The 12,423-nt window shown below is 36.5% G+C and overlaps 1 protein-coding gene across 4 annotated transcripts in view; it reads right to left on the bottom strand.

Moving 5' to 3' along the window:
• Nucleotides 1-1,129: 1,129 nt before the first annotated feature.
• The window catches only part of DST (dystonin), a 611,236-nt gene continuing 599,942 nt past the window's right edge, over nt 1,130-12,423 (bottom strand). For 3 of the 4 annotated variants that reach the window (XM_036768011.1, XM_036768012.1, XM_036768009.1), the window contains 5 exons: nt 10,767-10,884; nt 8,629-8,834; nt 8,144-8,254; nt 3,710-3,833; nt 1,130-2,239 (listed from right to left, as the gene is read on the bottom strand). In XM_036768011.1, coding sequence (XP_036623906.1) covers nt 1,977-2,239; nt 3,710-3,833; nt 8,144-8,254; nt 8,629-8,834; nt 10,767-10,884 — 822 coding nt within the window. In that variant the 3' untranslated portion in view covers nt 1,130-1,976. Of the gene's footprint in view, nt 2,240-3,709; nt 3,834-8,143; nt 8,255-8,628; nt 8,835-9,730; nt 9,803-10,766; nt 10,885-12,423 lie in introns of all 4 variants that reach the window. The other variant, XM_036768013.1, reaches the window with a different exon arrangement.

The following is a 12,423-nucleotide window of genomic DNA, read 5'->3' as shown; positions in this document are numbered from 1 at the left end:
GATATTATTATATTAGTTCACTTACATTTATTTTTGAAATATCTTTGCTGGTATATGCTATTCCCACAAAGGGACATCCCCTTAGGCACTTTAACAAACTCCATTGGCCAATGGAGATTATACAATCACCATTACCCCATTGGGAAAAGTGAAAACAGTTTCATAGTTGAGAGTTGTCATTTCAATAGAGGGTTCTTACCTTACATCTGGGACTTGTGAATAAATGATTTCCATTAAAAATGATAATAATTGCCTAACACTGCTAACACTTAAAGTTTGCAAAGTATTTTGCAAATGCTCTCCCTTTGAGCCTTGCCAGAGACCTGTGAGGAGGTAGGTGCTGCAGGTATCGTTGTCCCTATCTTTATACATGAGGCAACTAAAGCTACAAGAGATTAAGTGAGTGAGAATCAGTGGTAGGATGTGAACTGAGGTTTAACTATCATTCTGGTCATTAACCACTAATACCTGTTAAGGAACAAGGAAAAATCTAATTGAACAAAGAAAAATCTAATTAAGTCTATCCTGCCAGGCGTGAGAAGGTGTGTATGAAAATGTCCTATTGATATTTTTTCTATAATTCTAAGTTTAGGACCTCTCTCAAATCTAACCAATTTTACCAGTACAAAAACAGATCATTTTGTAACAGGATCATAGACTTAGATCTGGAAAGCAACTTTGTCAATCTCACAGAATCCGATGCCCTCATTTTACATAAAGACATGAAAACTGAGGTTCAGAGGAGAACAGGGACTTGTCCAAGGTGACACAGATACTGAATGGCAGATGCAGTACTCACGCCTATTATCCTACCTCCAAATTTATCACTCTAATAAAGTCAATGACTAACACAAAATAAGTTCCAAATAATCAGGTATGCCATGACGTGTACAAGTGAATATGTTTTATTAAATGCATACTAACATTTTCTATATATGTGAATATACATAATAAATTAAAACGTATATATATTAAATATAGACATGATATCAGAATGTAATTTTTTTAAGGTGGGAAATTAAGACCAACCCATTTTTTAAAAGTCTCTTTTGGTCACTCCAAATTATTATTACCCATAAAAATACTGTAGTACTGATTTTTCCCTGGGGGAAAAATTAATTTCATAGCATTGTAGTTAAGGGATATGTTTTATTTCATGGTTTTCTGCAAGCAAAGTTGCTTTGATACAAAATGAATTCAATGATACAGTGCTACCATCCAGTCAAGCAAAAGAAAACCTCACATTGAAATGAATGCACTTTGTATTGATATTCTTACAGGATAATAGTTCTAATATCCAGAAGGTCTCTGGCCTCCTTTAAAGCAACGGCACAGAAATGCTGCAAGGTATTGGAGTTTTATAGAACTGGCAAGTGCTTGAAGTTACTTCCAGAGAAATGAGCTCTCTGACAGATTCTGTTTAAATACCAGTAATGTGAATGTGTTTACTTCTTCGTGTTGTTGGTTTTTTGGTATGTGTATGTGTGTATGCATGATGGTTTTTTTTTCTTTTTATCGCCCATCTTTTGAAGTTCATTTTAATAATCTCAAAATAGATCATTTTGTGTCTTTTGGCTTTTGACAGTCATTTTTGTTTAAAAAAAAAAGATATGTCATGAGGTATCCCTAGCTGTTAGCTAATGATGCAGTGATGCGGCCCTTCTCAGTCAGGTCACAGACTTACCTGTACATACAGGAATTGACTTTCACATGTAAGTTCTACACATTGTTGTGTACAAATGTTAGTCTTTGTTAAAAACTCTTTCCCTTCACATGTGATGTGGTATAACCCCCAAAAATATCCAACAAAAAAATTATACAGGTAAAAGAACAAGATAAAAACACAAAATAAGGCCATCTGCAGAATTTAAAACTCACCTCTTGCAATAGTTCACAATAATCTCTACATCATATTTTACATCTTACAAACTTAAATAGTAAATGCACAAGGAAGGCCCATAGCAGAACCAATCGCACTATCTTTTTGTGGACTTGTCCAGTTTGCTGGCAGGGGATTTCCTCTGGGGAGTGGGAATTCTGGAAGGCTTGGCTGGGGTTGGTCGAGAACCTGCTCGGGGGGTTGGTCTGGTGGTCTGAGGTACAGTCTCCACATCTGAGCACACAGACTGGATTTCTGAAATATCAAAGTCGGAGGCATCGCTACCTCGGCGACTGCTTGACCTGCTCCCAGCTTTGCTCCCAGCTCGGCTTCCAGGTCTGCTAGGGGTTCTCTTGGTATCTGAGAGCAAAGAGAAGAAACATTAGTCCTATCATACTCTGTCAGCTTCCTGTATGGAGGTCTGTTGTATCTGATTTCAAACATATGGGAGCTCAAAGCAGGATGTCCAGTACATACATTGAAGTTCAGTGCTTCCCTTTTTCCCCACCCTCTTCTTCATAGTTCTATTATTTATAAGTATATTTGACATTAAACAGACATAACAAACGAGAATCTGGTTTTATAAAAAGATAACTATGACATCAAAGAGTCATAATTAAGTTATTAACAGATTCATTGGGCAAGCTATCCTAGTGCATTTTAAAAGTATGATTCCGATGACCAGAATCTAATCTAGATACCACTTTAAAAAAGCAGGGTAATTCACTAGCTGCCCCCCAAAGAGCTCAATACAAACCCAAAGCAGACAGAAGAGTTGCCATTCCTCACACTAGGAGAAATCTGTCACCTAGCTGTGACCTCCCTAGGTACTCTAGATCAGAATCAATCTAGTCATTTGCCTTTGTCACAATGGTCTTTCTACCTTCATTAGCAGCACTGGTCCTATGATCACAATGAAGGTGAAAAATGAGTGCCAATGCAGCCTCAATAAAAATGCCACTTAAAAAAATTTGCTGCCAGGAGAATTTTTGGCAAATGGCCAAATGCCCAGAGGAAATAACTTGCTATGTACTTCCAAAAAACATTTGTAAACTACTTTACTGTGTTATTATTAAACTGCTTAAAAAAAATTTCTAAGCCCTTTTGCCATCCTAAATATTGACATAAATAATTCTAAAATCCTATTTACACACAGCATAGAATTCTTTTATATATACGCACACACAAAGAATCAACAATAAAAGAAAATATGGAGTTAAGAGTTTTGTTTTTTAAACTATGATTTCAAGAGTCTAAGGACATCACAGTACTTTGGATTCTTGGCTAAGGAATGGAGAGTTTAAATATTTTGCTTATCATTACAAAACCAGTATGTGTTGGAAGCAGGATTTGAATCCTGGTCTTCCTGACCAGTCTTCTATTTTTTTTTTTACTCCATTCCAGTCCCTCAGAGTTAAAGATACTCTTCAGTCCTATCATAATTTGCATATGCAAATTCAATAGCATAATGGATTCCTCTGAACCTCAGCACAATTTAATAGTTGATCAATGAGGCTCAAAACAAGTCCTTTACAATCTGTAAAAGTGAGGTTAAATGGGTTTTACCAGTGACAACCATTTGATAGTCCCAGCTTAATAATGTATCGTATCACAGTGAAAATGTAAACTGTTTCCTCAGCAGTGAGAAAAAGATACCCTGGGTAGTTTTGGAGTTCAAGCCTTAATACATGGATAGAAATTGGTTTGCCTTGCTGCTGTGCCATAGCAAGATATCTCAATCCTTCATTCACTTAATAGGACTTTACTCTTCCAAAAATTATCATCACTTCGACAAGGGCCACTGAACCTCAATGACTCAAGAGCACTCACCTGCAAACTGTGTTCGGACTCGGGTAGCTGCAGTTGTTATCAATCCACTGTCCTCCCCTGACTGGAAGCCTTTCCCTGATAAATATCCCGGAAGTCGAAGTTTACTTCCTTGTATCGGTGTTCCCTGTGGTGACCAACAGAAAGTATTTCATGATACCAGTCCAACACCAATACCTTTTATTTCACAGTTCTCTTTCCCATATAGTTTCCACAGATTTCATGGCAGAAGGAAAGAAAAATAAACAGCCAGTTTCATCTAAACCAAGTGCTGGATTTTCACGCCTCTTCCCTCAATTCAGTGAGAAACGTCTGGACAAAATATGATTTTGGTGAAGGAAAAAAAAAACAGGAATTGAGAGAGTAAAGCCTGATCATAATGGCCAAGCCAGCTATAACAAGAAGTCCAAGTCAATCTGTGAGTACAGCCATGGAAGCTGCATATCCCATTAAATGTCTCAAAATATGGATGCATGCATTTATGGCAGAGTTTTAAAGAGAAATTAAAGGTTCATCCACACGTATATAAATGCTAGGCAACCAGCCTCTTGTAGTTTGTTTGGAAATCCATGAAATGACACTGCCATACTTGGGTATGTGGACAGAGCACTTCTGCGGCAATGGCCTGATCATGCTGAGATTTTCACACTTGATACTTAAAGTTTAATTCAGAATTTAATGTAACTATGGTCTCTACCCTGGCAAAAGTGAGGCTTCTTTTAAGGTTCACACTGGAGTTTGCAGAAAACCCAAATGGAAAAAATGTTGCAACTACAATTGCTTTTAGTGCAAAGTTAAAAAAAAAAACAAAACTAAACCTTTTAAGCCCATTTTTCCCCTGGATATTGGACAGGTTTCAGTGTCTCTTCCCAGAATCACACTACCCAGCCATATAGTTAAGACAAACAAACAAGCTTCTTAGAAGTGTAAGAATTTATTTACATGCAGTGATTTGTTCAAAGTGAGCTAATCGCTACAAATAGTTACGGGTGCTGGTTATATTTCTCTCTTTATAAAACACATTTACAAAGTTCTACATGGCACAGAAAAGATTCTTGGAGTCCAGGGTTTCCTGGATTTTCTTTTCTGGTGAGGAAATGTAATATTTTTATTAGCCTAATGAACTTCTTTTCTGGTATTTTCAAAAATTAGAATGGGAATATTATGTTTTAGATGATGTCATATCAATTAAAATGATGTGACATTTGGTATAATATGGCAATAAAATGTAACTATTTAAGAATGTAATTATATATACATATATATGTAACCATTTAAGAAATTTTAAGTAATTCCTTAATTTATGCCACAATAGGATCTTGAGATCACAGACTTGGTGGTGTAAGAGAACTTAACAACTGCACCCCTTCATGTAAATTTAAAAGGGAGGAAACTGAGGCCTACAGAGATGAATTGAATTTCTCAAAGTTACATAAATACTAAGTAGCAGAGAACTGAGTTCAAAAATAGGCTCTCTGCCTCCAAATACAGATTTTTCTTCCACTAAACCATTCTGCCTCTTTGTAATAAAAGATTGTTGGTAATAAAAGCATTTTCCCCAAACACACCCTATAGTTCTAAGTGAATTTTACTCAATATTGCATCATAGAATTTCAGGTTGAAAGGGACCTTAGAGATCAAATCCAAACCTTTCATTTTTTAGATAAAGAAACTAAGGTCCCGAGAGAGACTAACTGACTTATCAGAATTCTCATCAGTAGTAGGCAGCAGAGCTTGAAATTTGGACTAAGGTCAAGCCCAAATCTAGTATTCTCTCCATCACACCATGCTGCCTCCCTATTAGCAAGATACTTCCCTAAAATCCCATTTCTCATTATGATAGTAACGGTCCAGCTTCCAAGGCTATACCAATGAGGTGTAAGCTCTAGCATGCTCTAAGGTTTTGAGTGTGGCTCGCAGTTGTCTAAGGACTAGTTACTTAAGTTCTGAGGGACTCATCAGGGGAATGTTGGCCATTAAAGTAATGATTTTTTGTGTGGGAGGTGGAGGGCTATATCAACTTATGAAACATGGAGGTGCAATGCAATCTGTGTAAGCGAAGGGTGCACCCACGTGAATGAAACTGCATATATTTAAAAGTATTAGGAATAATGGTGGATATTATAAACAGACATGCTCAAAGTTTATGGTGTAGTATCAGAAAGAGCAGCCTTACCTGCAGTTAGCTATGTGATTTTGGACAACTCACTCAAACTAGATGTTTGCAGATTCTGTCATCTATCAAATTACCCATTTTACAAGGTTGTTATGACAGTGAAATAAATCAGACACTTTGAAAATCTATAAAGCACTGTACAAATCTGACAAGTGATTTCACCTCTATTGGATTTTATTTCTTCAACAGTAACAATGGGCAGTCTGACTAGATTGTTTCTAAATTCCTTCTAACTCTAAAAGAGGGGGTAATCACCCCATGGTACTCTGCCCTGATCAGATAACACCTGAAATATTGTTTTTAGTTTCTGGCACCACATTCTAGGAAGGATAAGGTGCAGGATGTACATTAGTGGTCACACAATATTAGTATCCTTTGAAAGAACTGGGGTTTTTAGCAAGTGGAAGATAATATTTTAGTGGGAGTGGAGGGGAACCAAATTCATCTTTGAGTACCTTAAAGGCTGTTATATGAAGAAAAATATTAGTTATTAAATTGAGCCCCAGAAAGCAGATCTGTGGAAGTTGCCAAGAGGCAAACTGAGGAAAAACCTTCCTCACATGAGAACTGTCCCAAAGTGGAACAGGCTGCCTCAATGTGTGGGAGCTTCTTTTCATTAAGATCTTGAAGCAAAGACTGAATAGACATTTATTAGGTATGTTGTAGTACAGTTATTTTTTTTTGAATATAGTGTGAGTTTGGGTATGACTGCTGAGACCTCTGTTGAAAGAAGTAATTTTTGAAATGCAGTGATTCTGCATGAAAATAAGGAAATAATTCTATATAGTCCTTTTCATGAACTGCCAAACACAAAAGTTATGAGAATTTTCTAAACCGTATGTTTCCATGGTCATGTGATTAACTGCTGCCCAAGTTTGTAAGACGAGAGTTAACTTAGTGGATGGATGGCTGGCTTTAGAGTCAGTAAGACCTGGATTCAAGTCCTGCCTCTGAAAAATTCAATCTGTGTGAAAATGGGCAAGCCAGTTAACCTCTCTGTGCTCTAAGCAACTTTCTGAAACCAAGTAACAAATGATCTACTGCTTCCAATGGTGGAAAGAGTTTCCATCCTGGGAGCTCTCCCACTCTAATAAAATTCCAAGGATGGACCTCTCTTTTCCCCACAGAAAAGTATGTATTATTTCTCATTTTGTCATTAAGAAATGTTAGTTTATTCATGCTTTTTAGTCTTGTAAGAATTCATATGCAGTCAACTCCCTATTATCTGAATGAAATCTATAGGTTGTGTAGGTTTTGCTAACAAATTTTCACATGGGGGAAGGCTCCCCAATAACTGAATCATGTAAATGATTGGTTCCGTCAATGTCAGATGACTTTTTTCCCCCTCTTCCCATAAGACACTATTCCCCTTATGTGTTGTGAATAATGGAGAGTTGACTTTGCAATAATTTCAAACCTACTCCATTCACTCTATAAGTCACAGATGTCTTTGAAGACATGAAATACAACGTTCCTGTTATGTAATTGGAGTAAAGGTCAAGGAGCAGAAATGATCTACTAGATGGAGAACCTGCCTTTTTACTTCTCCCCAATTTCTCCTTGAGAGAAAAGTGCTATTACATAGCATTTGTCTTTAAGTTATTCTGGGTGGCAACTTTTCTAGCTCATTATCAGAACAAGCAGTTTTTTTGTCTGCTAGAACTGGTTGTCAGCACTGAAACTGGGCAGGAAAACAAGGGAAAAACTTCAGGTGAGAAGATTTTCATGTCCAAAACTATACATCTCTGGGTATAAATTTTATTTTCAGTTAATTCACAGGCTGCATGTTTCTTAAGAAAAAAGACACCATTGTTAAAGGGATTTTGAATCACCTTTGGCCTTCAAGGGAAATACATATTCACAACTGCCATGGTACTTCAATATAAAGGTGGCCTGCATCACAGATGCCACGAGGTGCAAGAAATGCTGATTCTAACTCTTCTCACTGGTAGCCCCTCCTACAATATTATGTTTGTAAGCTCACAGAAATACAGTAATAATTTCAAAGGTGACGAATTTCTGGAAAATGGGATGGAGAAGAAGCTTTGGGCATGAAACCATAACGCTAAACATTTTGGTACAAGGAAAGAAGAACTGAAGACAGAAAAAAGGCAGAGGAAAAAAGATATTCATTATTTAGAAGTTTAAAATGGAGGGAGTTGTGATTCCATATATACAAACCAGAAAGACAGTGCATGTTAGTTAGTGTCCTGTTAGTTTTACAAAAGTTGGTCAGTCTAGAGTCTAGGTCCTTACTATACCTCTGCAGATGACACTTGAAAGTCTGAGGATTCTGCTGGTTTAGAAGGAGTTGACGTTTTGCTGTTTGTCAACCATGGTTTACCATAATTGCGTATTAAAGGCTGGACTATCTGTATGAAACAATGGCAAATCAAATATAAAGGACAGAAGAAAAAAGCAAAACTATAAAAAAGATCACTAAAGCAAAGAGATCACATTTCATAATGTGGACATAATTTAAAAAAGCAGAAAAGTCAGATGGCAAATCATACACGAAAATGAAATTTTAAAAAGTGAATTCAAGTAACTGTAAACGTAGCACCTAAGTAAACAGCTTTCTTTGTAGCTCCAAGGGCACCATAAGAATAACATTTTTTTGTTTGCCATTTCACAGGAGAAACTGTGAAATACTGACCAATCTAGTTTGACTCTGAGAAGATCATTTGAGGTCATGATGAATTTAGTTATTCTACAGAAAGAAAACATTTCCTGAATTGACTCCTACCTTAGGGGTGCTCATCACGGGGGCCGGAGGTGAGGCCACCTGACCAGCTGGGCTGGACATTGAAGTCGATCTATTAGGAGAAGCTCCTCTGGATGATGGTCGTGATCTCCGTCCCCTGGGTCGGAAAGCTGCCATGGCTGTCTGACTGGCACCACCATCTGCTAGAATGAACTTTTCACGGAGTTCCATGTTTGTTCTTCCTTTAGCTAAAGTACACATGTCAGGGGAAAAAAGGGATTTAATTGAAGAGGAGAAATTCAATGAGGCCATTGGTCAACACATTTCAAGAAAATTCTTTTTTGCCATGCTAGCTCCAACCCAGCTCAACAAAAAGTCAAATGCATCACTCTATAATGCATTCCTTTTGGACATAGGCAAGTACAAAAGGAGAGCGTGCTTATTCTAACACTTCACACCAGCAAGAACAACTCACTATTTAAGAGTCAGCATGAAAATGAAAAAGCCCACATGCTAAAATATCCTTAATCCATCAGTCACTGATGCGTAGATTTCATTACCTGTTTCACCATACTTGGTTGGCTAGTCCATTAGTCAAGGACTGTGTCTTGCATGTCCCATATAGGGTAAAGAAATTGCCAGTAGCAGTTTTTAAAAATATTTCATTTATCCCACAATATTCCAAAAGAATGAGAAGTGGCTTGTTAATTGAAGCCATCACATAAAATTAAGTTACAGGTTTTTCTACATTCAGGAAAAAGAGCAATATTTTCACTTGGCACCTTGGAAAAAGTAAGCTTTACCAACATGCAGTAACAAACACCAGATCTAAACTTCAACGAAATAATCAGTGGTGCACCACTTATACAAACACATATGCACACAGAAAACATTCCACGAGAACTGGATGAGCAACGTGTTAGCACTGTATTTCATCAGTGTAGATGATCGTCGTATTTGTAACGCACCTTTAAGCGTGTCAAATTTTTGGATTCTGAACTTAAAAGCACCAGCCCAGTCGGATATGTGTTAAGCCATACACAATGAACAAAGCATGTTATTTAAAAAAAATGATCAAAGCAAGAATGTGAAAGAAGGAAAGAGATAAAGAAAGAGGGGAGAGGCAAAGGGAGAGGTTGCCAACCTATAGTAGGCTGAGTAGTAGTAATTGAAGAGTTTGATTCCGAACGTAACATTTTACTCCCATGATGATGAACTAGAAAAAATGACATAGGATACCAATCACATTAAAGAATCTCGTTAGCAGGAGAAGAAAACAAGTATAGCAGTTGAATATGCAAAGGACTTCTACTTCTGGGCTGTTAGGACACATTTAGAATAAGAGTTCCCTTAGTAATGAAAAAACTCTCTCTCTCCCTTTGAGGGGAAAAGAATTACCTGCAGTTACTCTACAATTGGCTTTTTAACAACCAACACCATAAAAGGTAATAGATGTTAACAGTTGGTTTTTGTAACAGGGGCCACATTAATCTGAATTATTTAAAGACAGAGAAAGAGAAAGGTGAATGAGAGAGTAAAAAGGACGGAGTGAATATTTTATTCACAATTGTTTGAACCTCACTTTACTCCATGTGCTAACATAAATTTTTCCTGCACTGAGTTCCTAACTATTTTAATTGAATTTACTCTGCAAAGGGTTTTACCCAGGTGAAAGCACAATAATAAGCATGCTCTAAGTTTCTCCAACTGGTGAAGATATGGTACTGTTGGCAGCAAGTTTTAAACTTGGGATAAAAAATGATCTGTCAGATTAAAATATCAAGAGAGACAGGAAAACAATACTGTCAACTATTTTATTGAGGAATTTTGATGATTTTTTTTATTAAAAAAAAAACTCATTGCCTCTAGTTAACTTTTTTGTTCCTACCGAAAATTTCTGAAAGGGGAGAGGGATGCGTGTCTCTTTAAAAAGACCTATTCTAGTAGATCTATTGTGTGATTAGCCATAAGAGGTCAAAACAATGGAAAGAGTATGGTTTACATGACTGCCACGAGTTCTTTTGGGAACTTTAGGCTGACAAAGAAAGACCAATGTGAAACATTCACTGTTGGAATCAATAAACAACTGAGGCTATACCCACAGAATACTTCATGTAATTTTAAGAGTAACGATAATTTCTCATAAGTTTTCATCATACATTACATGAGGATTGCCTTACCCCTACAAGGATCATTTTTCACTAAGAACTCATCAAGTGCCATCCATCCACCTCCAACACGAACCATCACAGTACTCCGCAAGATGCGAACAAGACGAAGTTGTTGAGAATCACCAAACTGTACAAGTTTAAAAAAAAAAAGAGCAAGCTATGGTTTTTAATAGTTCCTCTCATTAAAAACATGATATTTAGGCTCCAACAGCTTAAGCGACCAATTTCAATTTCTTGTTTTAATTCACAGTTATTAGTAAAATTTCAGAAAATGATTTGCATAATAAATGATCTGCATTAGACTGTTGCATGCTGATTTAGATGACAAGAAAAGCATAGCAAAAGAAAAAAATGCTACTAAGAATCATTTTGCTTCTTGAAGATTATTTCTTTCTTATTATAGGAAGCCATTAGTAAGAAAACTATTTTTAAATTATATTTAGTCATTTCTAGAGGTTGAAGCAACCTTGCAAATAAGCTCTGGCCCATGTTCTCTGAGTTTAAAATGAATAAGAATTGTCCTCAAAGAAATATGACTGAAGAAAAAAATTAATATACACTGACTTTTCTTTCCAGTCTAATTAAACTTAGTTTTGTCTAGAAATATAGGAGAAATTTGTTTGTATTTTTCATTCTTTTTCATCTAGTGAGGAGCTGAGAGGACAGCTTCTAGCATTAAGCTAGAAAACAGTATCAATGGTAAATAGGGGTGGGGGAAGAGGGAGTGATTGCAATTTTTTAAGGTAATATAGAATGCCTACTACTAGGATGATCTTTTAAACTAAATTTGCAAGACTAGATTAACATGATCAATTGGGTTTTGCTCTAACATGATACTGACAATAGCTACCGATTGTATATTGCTTTAAGGTTTCCAAAGCACTTTAGATGTATTACCTTCTTTGATCCTCACCCTAACCCTTGTGAGGTAGGTGCTATTAATTATCCCCATTTTTGAAATGAGGAAACTAAGACACAGAGCAGTTAAATGACTTGCCTAGGTCACACAGCTAGTGAGTGTCTGCAGCAAAATTCAAACTCAGGGCTTCACTCCCAGTTTTATATTCTATTCACTACACCACCTAGCTGCCCTATAAATTTGCAACTTTCATACGTCCTTCCAACATATATTTACTAGGCAATGTTACAAATTCTCTCAAGTTCCTGGAATCAAGTTGCTAGCGAGTAATGTTTACTCACTACCCATTAGTAAGGGTTTCATGACTAAGTCCATTTCTAAAAGATTTATGTCTGATATATGAAAATTCCCATGCCAATATGCATAGGTGCCTTTCCAGCAAAGCTCAGTATAAACTGAAGAATTAAACAAACTGAACTAGTTTCAGTAAATCAAATGAAATACATTTAAGATGTTTAAGTACAGATAGTTCATGATGTATGAATTAGGAAATATTGTTTCCAATAGAAAAAAAAACCCTACAACTTTACATGTTTTAATTTCAAATTGAAAAAGGCCTCAAAGCAAAATTCAAACAGATCTCATTTAAGATTCTGAAAATTCTGAAGGGCATCACAAGTATACACAAAGCTCCAGCTCAAGGTCCGATGCCTTTAACCTTCTAATAGTTTCAATTTGTTGCCGCTGAAACCATTATTTTAACCTTGGGAACTTAACAACACTTCTAAAGTATGTGATCCTGAAATA

This window comes from Trichosurus vulpecula, chromosome 7 (genome assembly GCF_011100635.1).
Source record: "Trichosurus vulpecula isolate mTriVul1 chromosome 7, mTriVul1.pri, whole genome shotgun sequence".
NCBI lineage: Eukaryota > Metazoa > Chordata > Mammalia > Diprotodontia > Phalangeridae > Trichosurus > Trichosurus vulpecula.
The sequence above is the reverse complement of the archived record's forward strand: the minus strand, read 5'-3'. Positions and strand labels throughout refer to the sequence as shown.